This window comes from Ursus maritimus, unplaced genomic scaffold (assembly GCF_017311325.1).
Source record: "Ursus maritimus isolate PB19 unplaced genomic scaffold, ASM1731132v1 scaffold_10, whole genome shotgun sequence".
Taxonomy (NCBI): Eukaryota; Metazoa; Chordata; class Mammalia; order Carnivora; family Ursidae; genus Ursus; species Ursus maritimus.
In genome coordinates, this window is record NW_024423344.1 from 25,917,891 (window position 1) to 25,931,414 (window position 13,524).

Genomic DNA, 13,524 nt, shown 5'->3' on the forward strand with positions numbered 1-13,524 from the left:
AAAAGATACACAGTTCCACATTTTAAAAATCATACATCTAGGGGGCGCCTGGGTGGCACAGCGGTTAAGCATCTGCCTTCGGCTCAGGGCGTGATCCCGGCGTTGTGGGATCGAGCCCCACATCAGGCTCCTCTGCTATGAGCCTGCTTCTTCCTCCCCCACTCCCCCTGCTTGTGTTCCCTCTCTCGCTGGCTGTCTCTATCTCTGTCGAATAAATAAATAAAATCTTTAAAAAAAAAATCATACATCTAGGTACCTTAGGACAGACAAGTTGGAGAAAGACCCAAGAACATTAAAAGCAGAGCTACAGTACTGATGATGTTGAGAACTTCTATATAAAGTGGCCAGAGCCCAAAATACCACTGAATTTTATTTATGTGAGTCAATGAATTTCTTTTATTTTTAATCCAGTCTGCACTGGGTTTTCTGATACCCAAAAATGAAAGTATCCTAACTGATGCAAGTATATTAATCATTAACCTCAACACTCACCAAAAACTGTTTCAAATGAGACTACCAGAAAACTAAAATCTAATATTACATTTTCCTGGTCATGAAATTATCTTTATAGAATTCTGAGTTGCTGTTATGACCTCAAATTTTATTGAGAATTAATAGAAAAATGGTTTTTAATAAAACTATTTTTAGCCTATTACCCATTTTGCTGTTTAATAAACTTCATATAAAAATTTACATGAAAACATTAACATAGCACCATTGTATGCCCAACTTTGTGTGGCTACTGGGAAGCACACACAGTTTATGTTCAGCTATAGCAGTTTTACCTAGTCTAGAATTCCTGGTACTGTATACATTTCCGAACTGCCAACACTTTCATTATTTGACTCTTATCTTTTAGTTCCCATCTTAAAAGATTATCATGTCAGTGTATCCAGGCTATTCATATTGATCTTACATCCCAATTTTATCTGGGACAGATTACACTGCTGTCTCAGGTTGTCATCTTCTCTGGTTGGTGGCTGCTTTCTTTCCCAAAAGTATCCTGTTTTAAATGATAAATTATATGATTACCCTACTTGTAATTCATCCTGTATTTATTTTTTAAATATAAAGGGGCACAGCTGTAAGATGATCATCCTAATGTGTAAAAAAATCAGTTACAAAATAATTATTCTTTATGAAATTAATATACGGAGAAGAGTCGAAATTACAAGTATTAAATATACCCAAGTACTGGTTTAAATGTCATAAAAAGAAAATGCTTCAGTGTTACTGCATTGAGCAAAAATTTTATTTGCAGAAACTTCTTTGGGCCTGAACCTAGTTCACCCACATGAATCACCTCACCCACAAATTACATAAAGATCTACTGAGTGAGGGGGTCCTTTTCCTCTTCTCTTATAATAACACATTCTAAGACATCTTTTACCATAATATGAAACATCAGGAATCTAGGCAGGTACAGCCTGGTAACCTCTCCCCAAGAAAGAAAGTGAATCACAACTTGCTTCCTACTATCTGGCATCTTTGCATAGAAAAAAAGACTGATTTTTCTCTTCTCCACCTCTCCACAGCCTGTGTTCTGTTTCCAAAGAGAAAGGCTTTTCTTAGGTTTTTGAAGAAAGCCCACAAACACTGAAAAAATTAAAAATAAAAACTTTTGAGACAAGTATTTTTAGATGAGTTGGTGACATAAACATGCAGAAGTTAAAAAGCCACATATGTTCCCATTACTACGACTTTCCTATAAGAAAACACACATTAGGGTGACTGTCTTATCTTTATGCCCCTTTACATTTTAAAGAGTACAACATGAATTATAAGCTGGGTGAATGTATAATTTATCATTTGACTATTAAGAAAGCTTCAAGGGGCACCTGGTTGGCTCAGTCAGTGCAGCGTGTAACTCACGATCTTATGGTCGTGAGTTCAAGCCTCATGTTGGATACAGAGATTAGTTTTTTAAAAAAAGCCTCAAGATGCTTAAAATTACACTTAATAAAACACAAATTAAATTCTAAAAATTTTTTAGAGAGGGAGGGGGAAGGAGGTGGGATAGAATCTCAAGCAGACTCCCCACAGAGCACAGAGCCCAATAGGCAGGGCTCATTCCCAGGACCCCTGAGTTCATGACCTTAGCCAAAATCAAGAGTCAGATGCTTAACCGACTGAGCCACCCAGGCGCCCCATAAATTTTAATTAGCATATCAAATGTGAGTTGATATTGAACAGATTTACATTTACCAATTTGAAATAAATTTCTTCCTAATAAAATATCATTTAGATCCATCCAAATTTATGTCAGATAAAGGAAAAGTAACAGAAGCAGTGGAATGCTTTTTCCCTTTTGTGTTTTAGGTTTTCTTGATGGCTAAATGGATGCTTGCCGGATTTTATACTATGTGATGGGATTGGACAAAGGAAAATTACAGCATAGGATTAATTTCTTTCTTGGCCTGAATTTCACTGACTGAAGGGTTCACATTTTTCTTGTGTTTACTGCCAATACTTAATTCCACCTTTATCTAAGTGAATAAAAGAATCTTACAAACTAAGAGAATCTTACTTATATTTGATTAACATGGCAGTTATAATTCTCCTAACATGTGGCTAATTTATCAGCTAAAATTTAATAGCAGACAGCTATAGTGAACACTTATTACTAAAATTAAATTCCCACTAAAGTAGCACTAATTATTCTTAAAAAGTATTATATATAAACATAAAATACACTTTGTAAATATACCCATTTATGTTGCTAAGAGTGTAATTCAGCAACTATCTGCAAATATATATACAGTAAAACCTCATTGGTTAAAGAAAAAAACCTCATTGACTTAAGGAAAGGTCTTCTTTGATAAAAAGGCTTTCTCTTCCAGTCCTCTGTAAATGGAAAACTATTTAATTCTAACTTTATATTTTGAAAATCTTTTTGTTGATGAAATATTTCTGTATTGTTTTATCATCACTTTCCCCTCTCAAAGGAAGGTATGTATGTATGTATGTGCATGTTTGTGTGTGCATACAAGCATGTGCATATGAATTGAAAAATCAATTAGTCCAGGTTTCAAGTGCAGCTCTGAGTAAAAAAAAAAAAAATTAAAGAAGCTGAATGTTGCAGATTCCTACATTCCTGTACCTAGTTTTGCCATTCCTTTCTATTGAACCCAACAAATACTTCTGGGTACTTATTATTTGTAATGCACTATGCTAAGTGCTCAGAATACAAACAGGAAGGGAGAGAGAGAGAGAGAGAAAAAAAGAAAGAAAGAGAAAACCCACAGTCCCTGTTCTTATGAAGTTCATAATCTTGTAGAAGATGCAACCATGTACACTTCAACAACAGAAAACACAGACATTCATATGTACCGTTAAACAGAATAAGTACGTATGTGGGAATGTACAAAAGGGCGTGGCAGATCCTAACTGGAGTGGGGAGTGGAAGATATGAGAAAGTTTCACTGAGTAAGTAACACCTGGGTTGGTTTGAAAAGCTCAGAAGGATCCTGGCAGAAGGCAGATGAGGTACTCTAGGTAGAGGATGCAGCATAAAACTTGAAAGTGCCCAGCACATCCAGGATAACAACGTGTAGTGTGATAGAACCAGCTGATGTCCGTCAAAAGGAGAACAGCTAAAAATAAAGCCAAAAAGTGAGACAATAGCCAGATCATCCAAAAACTCAAATATCATTAAATGGGACCAGGCAGTCAGAAGAGGCCCAGAAAACCTTGGATGGTATGTGTGAAATATCCAGGTGCTGGATATCTTAAGTATTGACCTGCCAATTCTGTTCTCAAACACTTCTACTTTGATGTCACCTCCATTGGGAAATCTGCCTTTCCATTTGATCAACAGCACCACCATATTTCTATTTCTCCTATTATACGGTCAGTAAATAGATGTTTTGGATAATCTGGTGTATGGGTGTGTGTGTGTGTGTGTTCCTTCAGGTTCAAAAACTATAAACTCTCTGGAGCAAGAACTAGTGATTTTTTTTTTAAATTGAGCCTTACCTCAGTGATCACATTCGGCATTTGAAAGTGTTGAATAACGATGAACAAAATACAGTTTGACCCTTGAATGGCACAAGTTTGAACTGCAAAGGTCCACTTATACATGGATTTTTTTTTTTTTACAATGCAGTACCATAAACGCATTTTCTCTTCCTTATGATTTTCTCAACATTTTCTTTTCTCTGGCTTGCTTTATTGTAAGAATACAGTAATAATACATATAACATACAAAATACGTGTTAACTGACTGTTTAGGTTATTGGTAAGGCTTCCAGGCAACAGCAGGCTATTAGTAGTAGTTTTGGGGGAGTCAAAAGTTAAACATGGAGTTTCAACTGTGCAAAGGGTTGACACCCCAACCACGTTGTTGTTCAAGTGTCAACTGTACAAGAGATACAATTTATGGCTTATATTACTTTCCTATCTTGATTAATTTACCCATCAGTACTCTTCTTGCAGTTTAAGTACTTTCTGCCTTTTTAAGTTTTAATGTAAACTGTCAACCAGGATTTATACTAAAATGGACATGGGAATGAATTATAAGGCCTCTCCTATCCCTCTCCCTTCATCAGTCTGAGGATTCGTAACAGAAGCACACCTAGGTCACAACACAAGAAGCACCACTACCAGTCTGGTCCTAGAGAAATCCCCTGTCCCACAGCCACTTGAGGAGATGAGTTCATTAAGTCCTATCGACTCTACCTCCAAATATCCTCAAAACCTTGTCCTTTCATTTCCCTTCTGATTAGAACCATTTTGTTTAGTCATTTAGACATTTTGCACCTGGGTTATTACATCAGCCTCTAGGTTATCCCCTGCTTTCGGTCTTACATTATGGCCAGAATGACCTATCCAAAACAGAAATCCCTTTGCTTTCCACAGAGCTTAGACTTCTTCAGTGCCTCTCTAATAGCCAAACCACCTACTACATGTCATGAACTATTTTTTTAAAGATTTATTTGAGAGACAGAGAGAGCATGCACGTGAGCATGAGTGGGGGCGGTGGGGGGGCAGGGGCAGGAAGGGCAGAGTGAGAAGAAGCAGACTCCCTGCCAGAGAGCCAGACATGGGGTTCATCCCAGGACCCTGGGATCATGACCTGAGCCAAAGGCAGATGCTTAACCAACTGAGCCACCCAGGTGTGTGTGTGGTATGTGTGTGTAAGTGAACAAAACAGATGACTGTGTGCACATGTGTGCACACCAAAGAACCAAACATGGAAGTTTAAATTACACTAGAGCAAAGACAGCAATAAATATAAGTAAATTATATAGGATATTAGGAGTAATATGGTCTTTAAGAAAATACAAGTATAGAAAGAAGTAAGTCGGTCAATGTAGGCCTTATTGGAAAAGTAGAATCTGAGAAGAGACTTGAAAAAAGCAAGGAATGAGCCATGCAGTTATCTGCAGAAAGGATGTTCCACGCAGAAAAGAAAATCTGGTGTAAAGGCCCTAATAAGGAAGTCCTTAGAGTGCTCAGGACTGCTAGGAGCTCAGGGTGGTTAGAGCAGAGTAAGTAAGGGGGAGCAAGGGGAGAGGAGGTGAGGATGGGGAGAAGTGGGAAGGAGTAGGAGGGTGATCGTGTAGATCCCTGCAGAGAACTGCAAGGACTCGAATTTTACTCTGAGTAATGACGGAAGCATTGCAAGTAACCCGTGAGCAGAGGAATGGCATGACTTGACAGATTTTAGAAGAACTGCTCTGGCTACTGTGCTGGCAGCAGACTAGGGTGGGGCAGGGACAGAAGCAGGAATGCTGCTAGGAGGCTACTGCAGTGACCGAGGTGAGACTTCATGGCAGATCATGTGGGTGGTGAGAAACGGTCAGACTGTAGATGTGTCATATTTGGAAGGTACGGTCAATAAGAGTTTTCTGACACACTGAATGTGAGTATGAGAGAGGACTCAAGAATGCCACCAAAATTTTTGGACTAAGAAAACAGGAGAACAGAGTTTGTACTCAGATAAGAAAGACCACTGGTAGAGCAGATTTTGGGGGAAAGCCTGGGAGAACGGTTTTTCATGTATTTAAAATGTCTACTGGACATTCAACCAGGTTTTTGAAATACAAGTTTGGAGCTCAAAAGAGAGGTCTAGGCTGGAAATTCTGTTTGTTCTGCCTCCAACAAATCCCACATTCCAGGCTCGCAGAACTACAAAAAGGTTCCCAGTGTCTTCCCCAAGTCTTTATGCGTGCATCTCTCTGTGTTTAGAGTGTGCTTACTCCTGCCTTTTTCCGCTTGGTCAGAAAAATCTCAGCGCTCAAGACATGCCACGTATCATCTATTTTATGAAACTCACATGATTATCATCTCCTGAATCATCCTGTTTCCTTAAGTCACTTAAGTAACTGAAATATGTAATGGCTGGTCCCAGCACACTCAAAAGGGTAAACAATTTTTATATCTTTTGGTAAGAAAAAAAGTAGCCATTTCATTAACACAACAGGCAACTTGCCTAATCTCATCATCAGAAATCTTTAGAAACCTTTAAAGATAATTAGGACCACAAAAAAAGATCCTGGCAAGCAGCTCAGTAACCAGATTTTGCAATCTCAATAATTATTTGAAGAAGATAAGTCTTCAAAAACACACATTGTATGATCAACTTTATAGGCTAAACACAAAGAGAGAAACACCTTCTGCCTGTGTTCCGAAGTTATTTGCAGCTATAAAAAATTTTTATTTTGATTGTCATCCTTTTACTTGCCCTGGGGAGGCATTTAAATGAGAAGAATTATTGGACAAGAAAACAGTCTTTTTGTTTCGTTCCTGAGAGACACACTCTAATCTAATTGAGAAAGGAGGGAAATTAAAAAGATGATGTGACATTAGAGAGGATGCAGCTCAGGCAGCCACCTTTTTTTTTTTTTTAAAGATCTATTTATTTATTTGAGAGAGAGAGTGTGTGCATGTGTGGTGGGGACGCAGGGGCAGAGAGAGAGAGAATCTTTAAGCAGACTCCATGCTGAGCGGGGAGCTTGACCTGGAGCTCGATTCCATGACCCTGAGATTACCACCTGAGCTGAACCAAGAGCTGGATGCTTAACTAACTGCACCACTTCTATCTGTGAGAACACTGATATCCAGAAAGGCTACTGCTACCCCCTGAACAGTATGTTCCCCATTATGAGCTCTGTATAGCTATAATCCGCTAAAATATAAGTTCCATGAGGGCATAGAGTTTTGCCTGTTTTGTTCACTACTCTTTCATGCAGTAAGTGCTGAATGAATGAACAAACTTGTAATTCTGAAGTACACAGGGTTGAAATACATTCAATATAAAGTATAAAACAAGGGGTGCCTGGCTGGCTCAGTCGATAGGGCACGTGACTTTTGATCTTGGGGTTTTGAGTTTGAGCCCCACAGGTGGTGTAGAGTTTACTTAAAATTTTAAAAAATTTAAAAAGCATTTCTTCAGGGTTTAAAAAAATTGCTCGTTGGAAGTCATAAAATTTGGAGTATCAAGAATTTGCAATCATCATCTTCAAATATTAATTACAAAATGTTAACCATGTACAACAGTGGGGGAGAGGGGACCTTATACGAACTCTCTAACAAAGTAGTAAGTTCATAAAAAGTTCTCTGTAAATCAAGAGAAAAGGATGATATTCTATCAACTATACTTGCTTTATAATGTATGGTATTTTAGAAATGTTCATTATGGGAAAATTACAGGCTTTAAAAATAAAATAGTACAAATACCTTATTATGTGTCTTTAAAGAATCAAGATCTATAAAGATGACTAGAAAAAGCAGTAAAAAAAGCTTGACTCCAGGTTATATTAAGAGAGTAGCTTAAAACATCCCAAATAAACAGCCCAGGTTCTGAAAGTTCCCTTGCCAAAGAAACTCTTGTTTTTTTTTTTTTTAATTGAAGTATAATTGACATATACCATTATATTAGTTTCAGGTATACAACATAAGGATTTGAAATATATATACATTGTAAAATGATCACCACGATAAGTCTAGTTAACATCTGTCACCATATTTACAAATTTTCTTCTTGTGATGAGAACTTTTAAGATCTATTCTCTTAGCAACTTTCAAACATGCAAAATAATAAACTTTCAAATATGCAAAATAATAATATTAACTATAGTCACCATGCTGTACATTATATCCCCAGGACTTATTTATTTTATAATTGGAAGTTTGTTCTTACTTAGTTTTAAAACAAAACAGCCTTGGAAGAAAACACTTTCAACATAACCACAGTTTTCATGTAGTTAATAAGCAAACTAATATATGTATTTCAATTCCCAAAAGGAAATATCAGGTATTATTTCAAAGTTAAAGAACACCAACCTCTTTAATCTCATGTAGTTTTCACTGGCAGCAGGTCGGCATTCAGCTCTTTGTACCACTATTCCTTCCAATGAAAGTTTATCTTGAAAGAAAAAAAAATTAACAAATGTATTCAGAGATAACACTGACCATTTTTAAGATTTTACTCTGACATACTAACCACAGTAATAATTAGAATTAAGTGTAATAATAAAAATCAAGGAAACAAAAGGACTACTTTTAAGTTTATAGTAGCATCATTAGAATAGAGAAAAACCTTACTCTTGGCTAGTAAAAAACTGAGCTTGTCAGGTTTGTTTCCTGGGCTGCTGCAGCCCCTTGACAATAACAACTTTTATATACTTAACTCGTTCTAAAGAGGGTGGCTTAATAGGGCATAAAATCAAATTTTAAAAATTTGAAGGGAGGGGCGCCTGGGTGGCACAGCGGTTAAGCATCTGCCTTTGGCTCGGGGCGTGATCCCGGCGTTCTGGGATTGAGCCCCACATCAGGCTCCTCCGCTATGAGCCTGCTTCTTCCTCTCCCACTCCCCCTGCTTGTGTTCCCTCTCTCGCTGGCTGTCTCTATCTCTGTCGAATAAATAAATAAAATCTTAAAAAATAAATAAATAAAAATAAAAATTTGAAGGGAGTGGAGACTGCATCATCTTTGGCAGAGAAGTACCTTCTAAAAACCCAGCTAGTCTAAACCACTAAAATCAAAGATAATATATATATCTGTATGTATGCAAATAAAATTCTAGAATACACTGTGACTAGACGCTAGCCTAGAAAATACTATAAATGGGGCAGGTCATTGTCTAGGCTATACTGGGTATCACTTCTGCCTGCCAGTTGCTCTGACTTCTATTTTCCAGCAGATTTTTTAACTTGGGTGTGTCCAAACTAGAGCTTTAACTGCTATTGATATTTGTCCAAACAGAAGGGCAATTCTCCCTCCCATTAGTAAGAATTCTTATGGTGACCGACACAAAATTCAAGAGAAACCAAAACGGTAAACAAAAGCTAGCACTTACTAGGTGACTACTAGGCACCAAACACTGTGATAAAATCACTTTACAGACCTTATTTTGATAGTACATATATGACTATCCCATGATGCTCACAGCTCTCCTACAGTCTGGAAATTAGGAAGCTATGGTTCAGTCTTAATTCAATGAGAATTCACCCAGGTTTTGAGAAGAGATTCAGGAAATCCTTTGGCTCATCAGCAATGCATTTATGATTCATTCATCTCTTCAGGGCAAAAGACTTTGTGCATTCCACTAACATTAACTAAGTGCCTACTATGTAAAGGGCACCACCTAAGCATTTGGAATCAAAGATGAGTAAGACATGGTACTCTTTTCAAGAAGCATACAGTTTGCTGGGGGGAGAGAGATAAATGGACCAAAATGTACAGCGCAGATAGTACCATGCCCACATGATTTATATTAGAAAATCTTCCTCACGGTACTTTTCTTGATTTTGTCTCCAAACCCCAAGAGACTCCTTACAATAGCCCCTAAATGTGATGCATGGGTAATTCAATAGTTGAAGAGTCCCTCAATGCAACATGTGCAACTAATCTCAAGTACAGGCTATCAGATGTCTGGAAAAAGCAATGATGAGAAGCATGCCTACCTTATACCAAAATGGCAGGAAGGAAACAAAGCCATAATTATTTTAAATTAAATTTAAATGTCTAAAAATAATTTCCTCTTATTAATCAATTTAGTAAGATTGAGATTAAAATTTGAATTTCCCAATTCTTGTATTTGCATTTGCCTTTCCACTGAAGCTGAAAATTCTATCTAGAAAAATTATTGTCATAACCATATCAAGATTTGGGAAATTTCTATGTATAAAGTATCTTATTTTTTTTTTTAAGATTTTATTTATTTGACAGAGAGAGACAGTCAGCGAGAGAGGGAACACAAGCAGGGGGAGTGGGAGAGGAAGAAGCAGGCTCCCAGCGGAGGAGCCTGATGCGGGGCTCGATCCCAGAATGCCGGGATCACACCCTGAGCCAGAGGCAGATGCTTAACGACTGCGCTACCCAGGCGCCCCATATGTATAAAGTATCTTAAATGCATGAGAAAGACCTCTATTAAAACATAAATTATCCTTTTTAAAAAACTAAACAAATTTAGAATACCATACCATCCCTGAGAATAATTTACTTATATATCCAGGTGTTTAGTTGAATACTAAAAGAGCTATCTGTTAATACCATCTGTGACTGTTTCCCCACTCATTTAAAGCAGTATCTACTTCAGGTAGATAGGCTGAATTTAATTTTTAAAGGATTCTGCTGTCAATGTTCTCCACATAATACCTGAAAGAGTAAGAAGTTTCCAAAGCACCTGCCCATATCAACTTGGCCACTACTCTCATCACTATTCTTCAATCAAGGTCACTCTCACAAAGCAATAAAATTCACTTCCCCAAGCCATAATTTCCGGTCCATCACATCCCCTTTTCAAATCTGAAATAGCTTTCCCGTGCTTCTCAAGTGAAAGAAAAGTCTTAATCATCTGCAATGAATCTTCCCACTGATTGGCTGCTCTTAAATAATCCCACATCTCTGTTAGCTCATTCCCCTTCTCCTTTCAAATAAATTTTAAAAAGCCAACTTACTTTTATGATAAAGCCTCCTAAGCAAGATTTAAAGCCTTCACACACTTTTTAAAGCCTCATAGGATAATGTTTTCATATTCTTTCCACCAACCATGCTTCTTAAACGTTGCTTAAGGTTTCGGGGGAAAGGTATTAAATACTGCATTATATTTTAAAGGCATCTGAAAGCACCCATTTGCACACCACTGCTATTTATTACAGGTCATGTTCATTAATACAGGAACCCTCACGTAAAACCACTTTGTTGGCCCAGTTTAAAATACCACAAATACTTGAAACACATCAGGAATAATAAAGATAAATAAAACATGGCTCCTGTCCTGAAGGAGTACAGAGTCTAGTGCAGCCATTCAAATGATTTGTGACAAATATTTTTAAAAAGTATTGAGGGCCCCCAAAGAGCTTTTATGTGGGTTGTATCTTTTGCTATTTATCATAGTTATAGTTCCTAATATATGTTTAGAAAATCAGAACTGAAAAAGGCAAAAAGGCTTGGTATTATTATGAATAATAGTTTTGATTTTACAGACCCCTTAAAAAGGTCTCGGGAATCCTTCTACCGAGAAGTTTCCAGATCACATTTTAAGAGCTGCTGGTCTAGTGGGAAGATATGACAGGTATATAAATCATTTTAATACACCAGGATCACTTTTAATAGACCTCCGCTTATCCTACTTCTAGATTACCAACGCTCTCAAGTCCTCTCTTTTAAATACAGTGACAGATGCCCACAGCTTGCCCATAGCGGGTAGTTAGGTTCATCTCTAATACTCCCACACGCTTCTGCTCTAACTATATTAGAACTTGTTTATGCTAGTTTTACTGTTAGTAATTATGCAATTTGATTATATATTATATAATCCCATTAATTATGAGTACGGGGGAAGGAGATATTTCTATGAAAACCAGGTTTAATGCTTTGGCAGGACTTAATATAAAATTAAGTTGCTAAAAAAACTACTGTCAAAGTAGGTACTGGAGAGAGAACAGGAGACTAGAAGAGAAACATAAAAGTCTAGAGGGATTCTGCACTCGTGTTGTTTCAGTGTCTAAATTTTTGCTCCTTTCTAAGAAGCCAAAACTGTAAATCTAGATTACGGGTTAAATTTTCCCAAGAAAGAGAAAGCAGATGCTCAATCAGCATATTATACTGAAATCAAAGGCCTTATCTTACATGTGCACTGGTAGCTAAATCTACATTTTAACTCTTCAAGTAAAATGTTTAAGGCAGTAGGAATGCATATTAATAAATATCATTTCATGATTCTCTACTTTTGAATTTATCTGACAGACAGACTGGTCCTTTCCTACGGGCTGTGGGACTACACTGCACAAAGAAGAATTTTTTAAGGGTTATAAGACAGACACACAGGTGAGGCAGAAGGACACTGAAGGTGATGGGAACAGAGTGAACAATGGTTTTTGTCTCCTCCCTCTGTGTGTTTGTCCCTCTCTCTCTGTATTTCAAACTAAAGGACCCACACCGGAATTGGATTCTGTGAAATATTCCAGAATCTTTCCTAATTTTTTCTCCCTCCACCCCCCACCTTTTTTGCTAGATCCATTTACTTACTGGTTTCTGTTACTTGTAACCAAAAGAATCTTAATGAGTATGAACGCATACCATTGGTAATAGTATTTTATTTATCTATACCCCACCACCTACTTTCAGAAAAAAATTGAAAGTTTTAAAGGGTAAATATACAAAACACATACCATAAAAAAAAGAACTTAAGAGTTTCTAGTTCTGATCCTGTCACGAAATAGTGATGTCACTTTGGCGAGGCTACTTCATATCTCTCAGCCTCGGCATTTACGTAATGAAGTTACTGGGATATCTCAGATCTAGTTCCAACTCTCTTTCACTTAAAAAACGGGCCTTCTCTTCCAAGTGGAGATGTTTTATCATTTCATTAGTGTTTACTTTGTTTGCACTTATATTTCCTAAAAGACTTAGATATAATTAAATTTTCTTTGAGGAGAAATTAGAAATTGTTTCCAGGAACAACAACAAAATGTCAAGAAACTTCTGCTTTAAGCTAGACCTTCCTGCTCTTTAGCTCAACTGAGATAGACTATGTTGAAGAACTCAAGAAAAATAACTGACAGGAACTTTTCACAAGTTAAGGGCATGCCTAGTTGAAACAAGTTACAGTAATAAACAAGCAGGGAGGGTGTTTATTAGCATTGGCATGTAATTAATGATAGCAGGTATGTTAGGAAGTTGTTAGGCATCAGGAAGTTATAGGCGCTCTTTTCCACAAGGCCACTCTGGATCCAGTTCAATGTGGAGGCCTTTAAGAACACTTCCAACTCCAGTTAAAACACAGATAAGTGGCTGGGACCAAGATTTGGGCTGTTCCTTACAACTTTTGAAGCTACTTTCCTGATTCTTATTTGTATCACATCTGTGTCTATCATCTGGATAAAGGACTGAAGAAAAAATATTTCCACAGAGCAAGTGAATTTAAAAAGGTAAACTATTTTTAATATTCCTACTAGTTTCCAATCCTTTCATTTAAAATCTTTTCATGGAAGTTTTTTGCCTGTGGTTCACAGGTAAGTAAGGCCTATCAATATAAACTACTTGGCATCTCAACAAACCAGTTAGGCAAACTTG

The 13,524-nt window shown here is 37.1% G+C and overlaps 1 protein-coding gene across 1 annotated transcript in view; it reads right to left on the bottom strand.

Annotated features, from left to right (window-relative positions):
* GTF2F2 (general transcription factor IIF subunit 2) overlaps positions 1 to 13,524 on the bottom strand; it is a 132,496-nt gene that overhangs the window by 51,723 nt on the left and 67,249 nt on the right. The window contains exon 5 of the mRNA XM_008706829.2: positions 8,287 to 8,368. Within this exon, the coding sequence (XP_008705051.1) occupies positions 8,287 to 8,368 (82 nt within the window). The remainder of the gene's footprint in view (positions 1 to 8,286; positions 8,369 to 13,524) is intronic.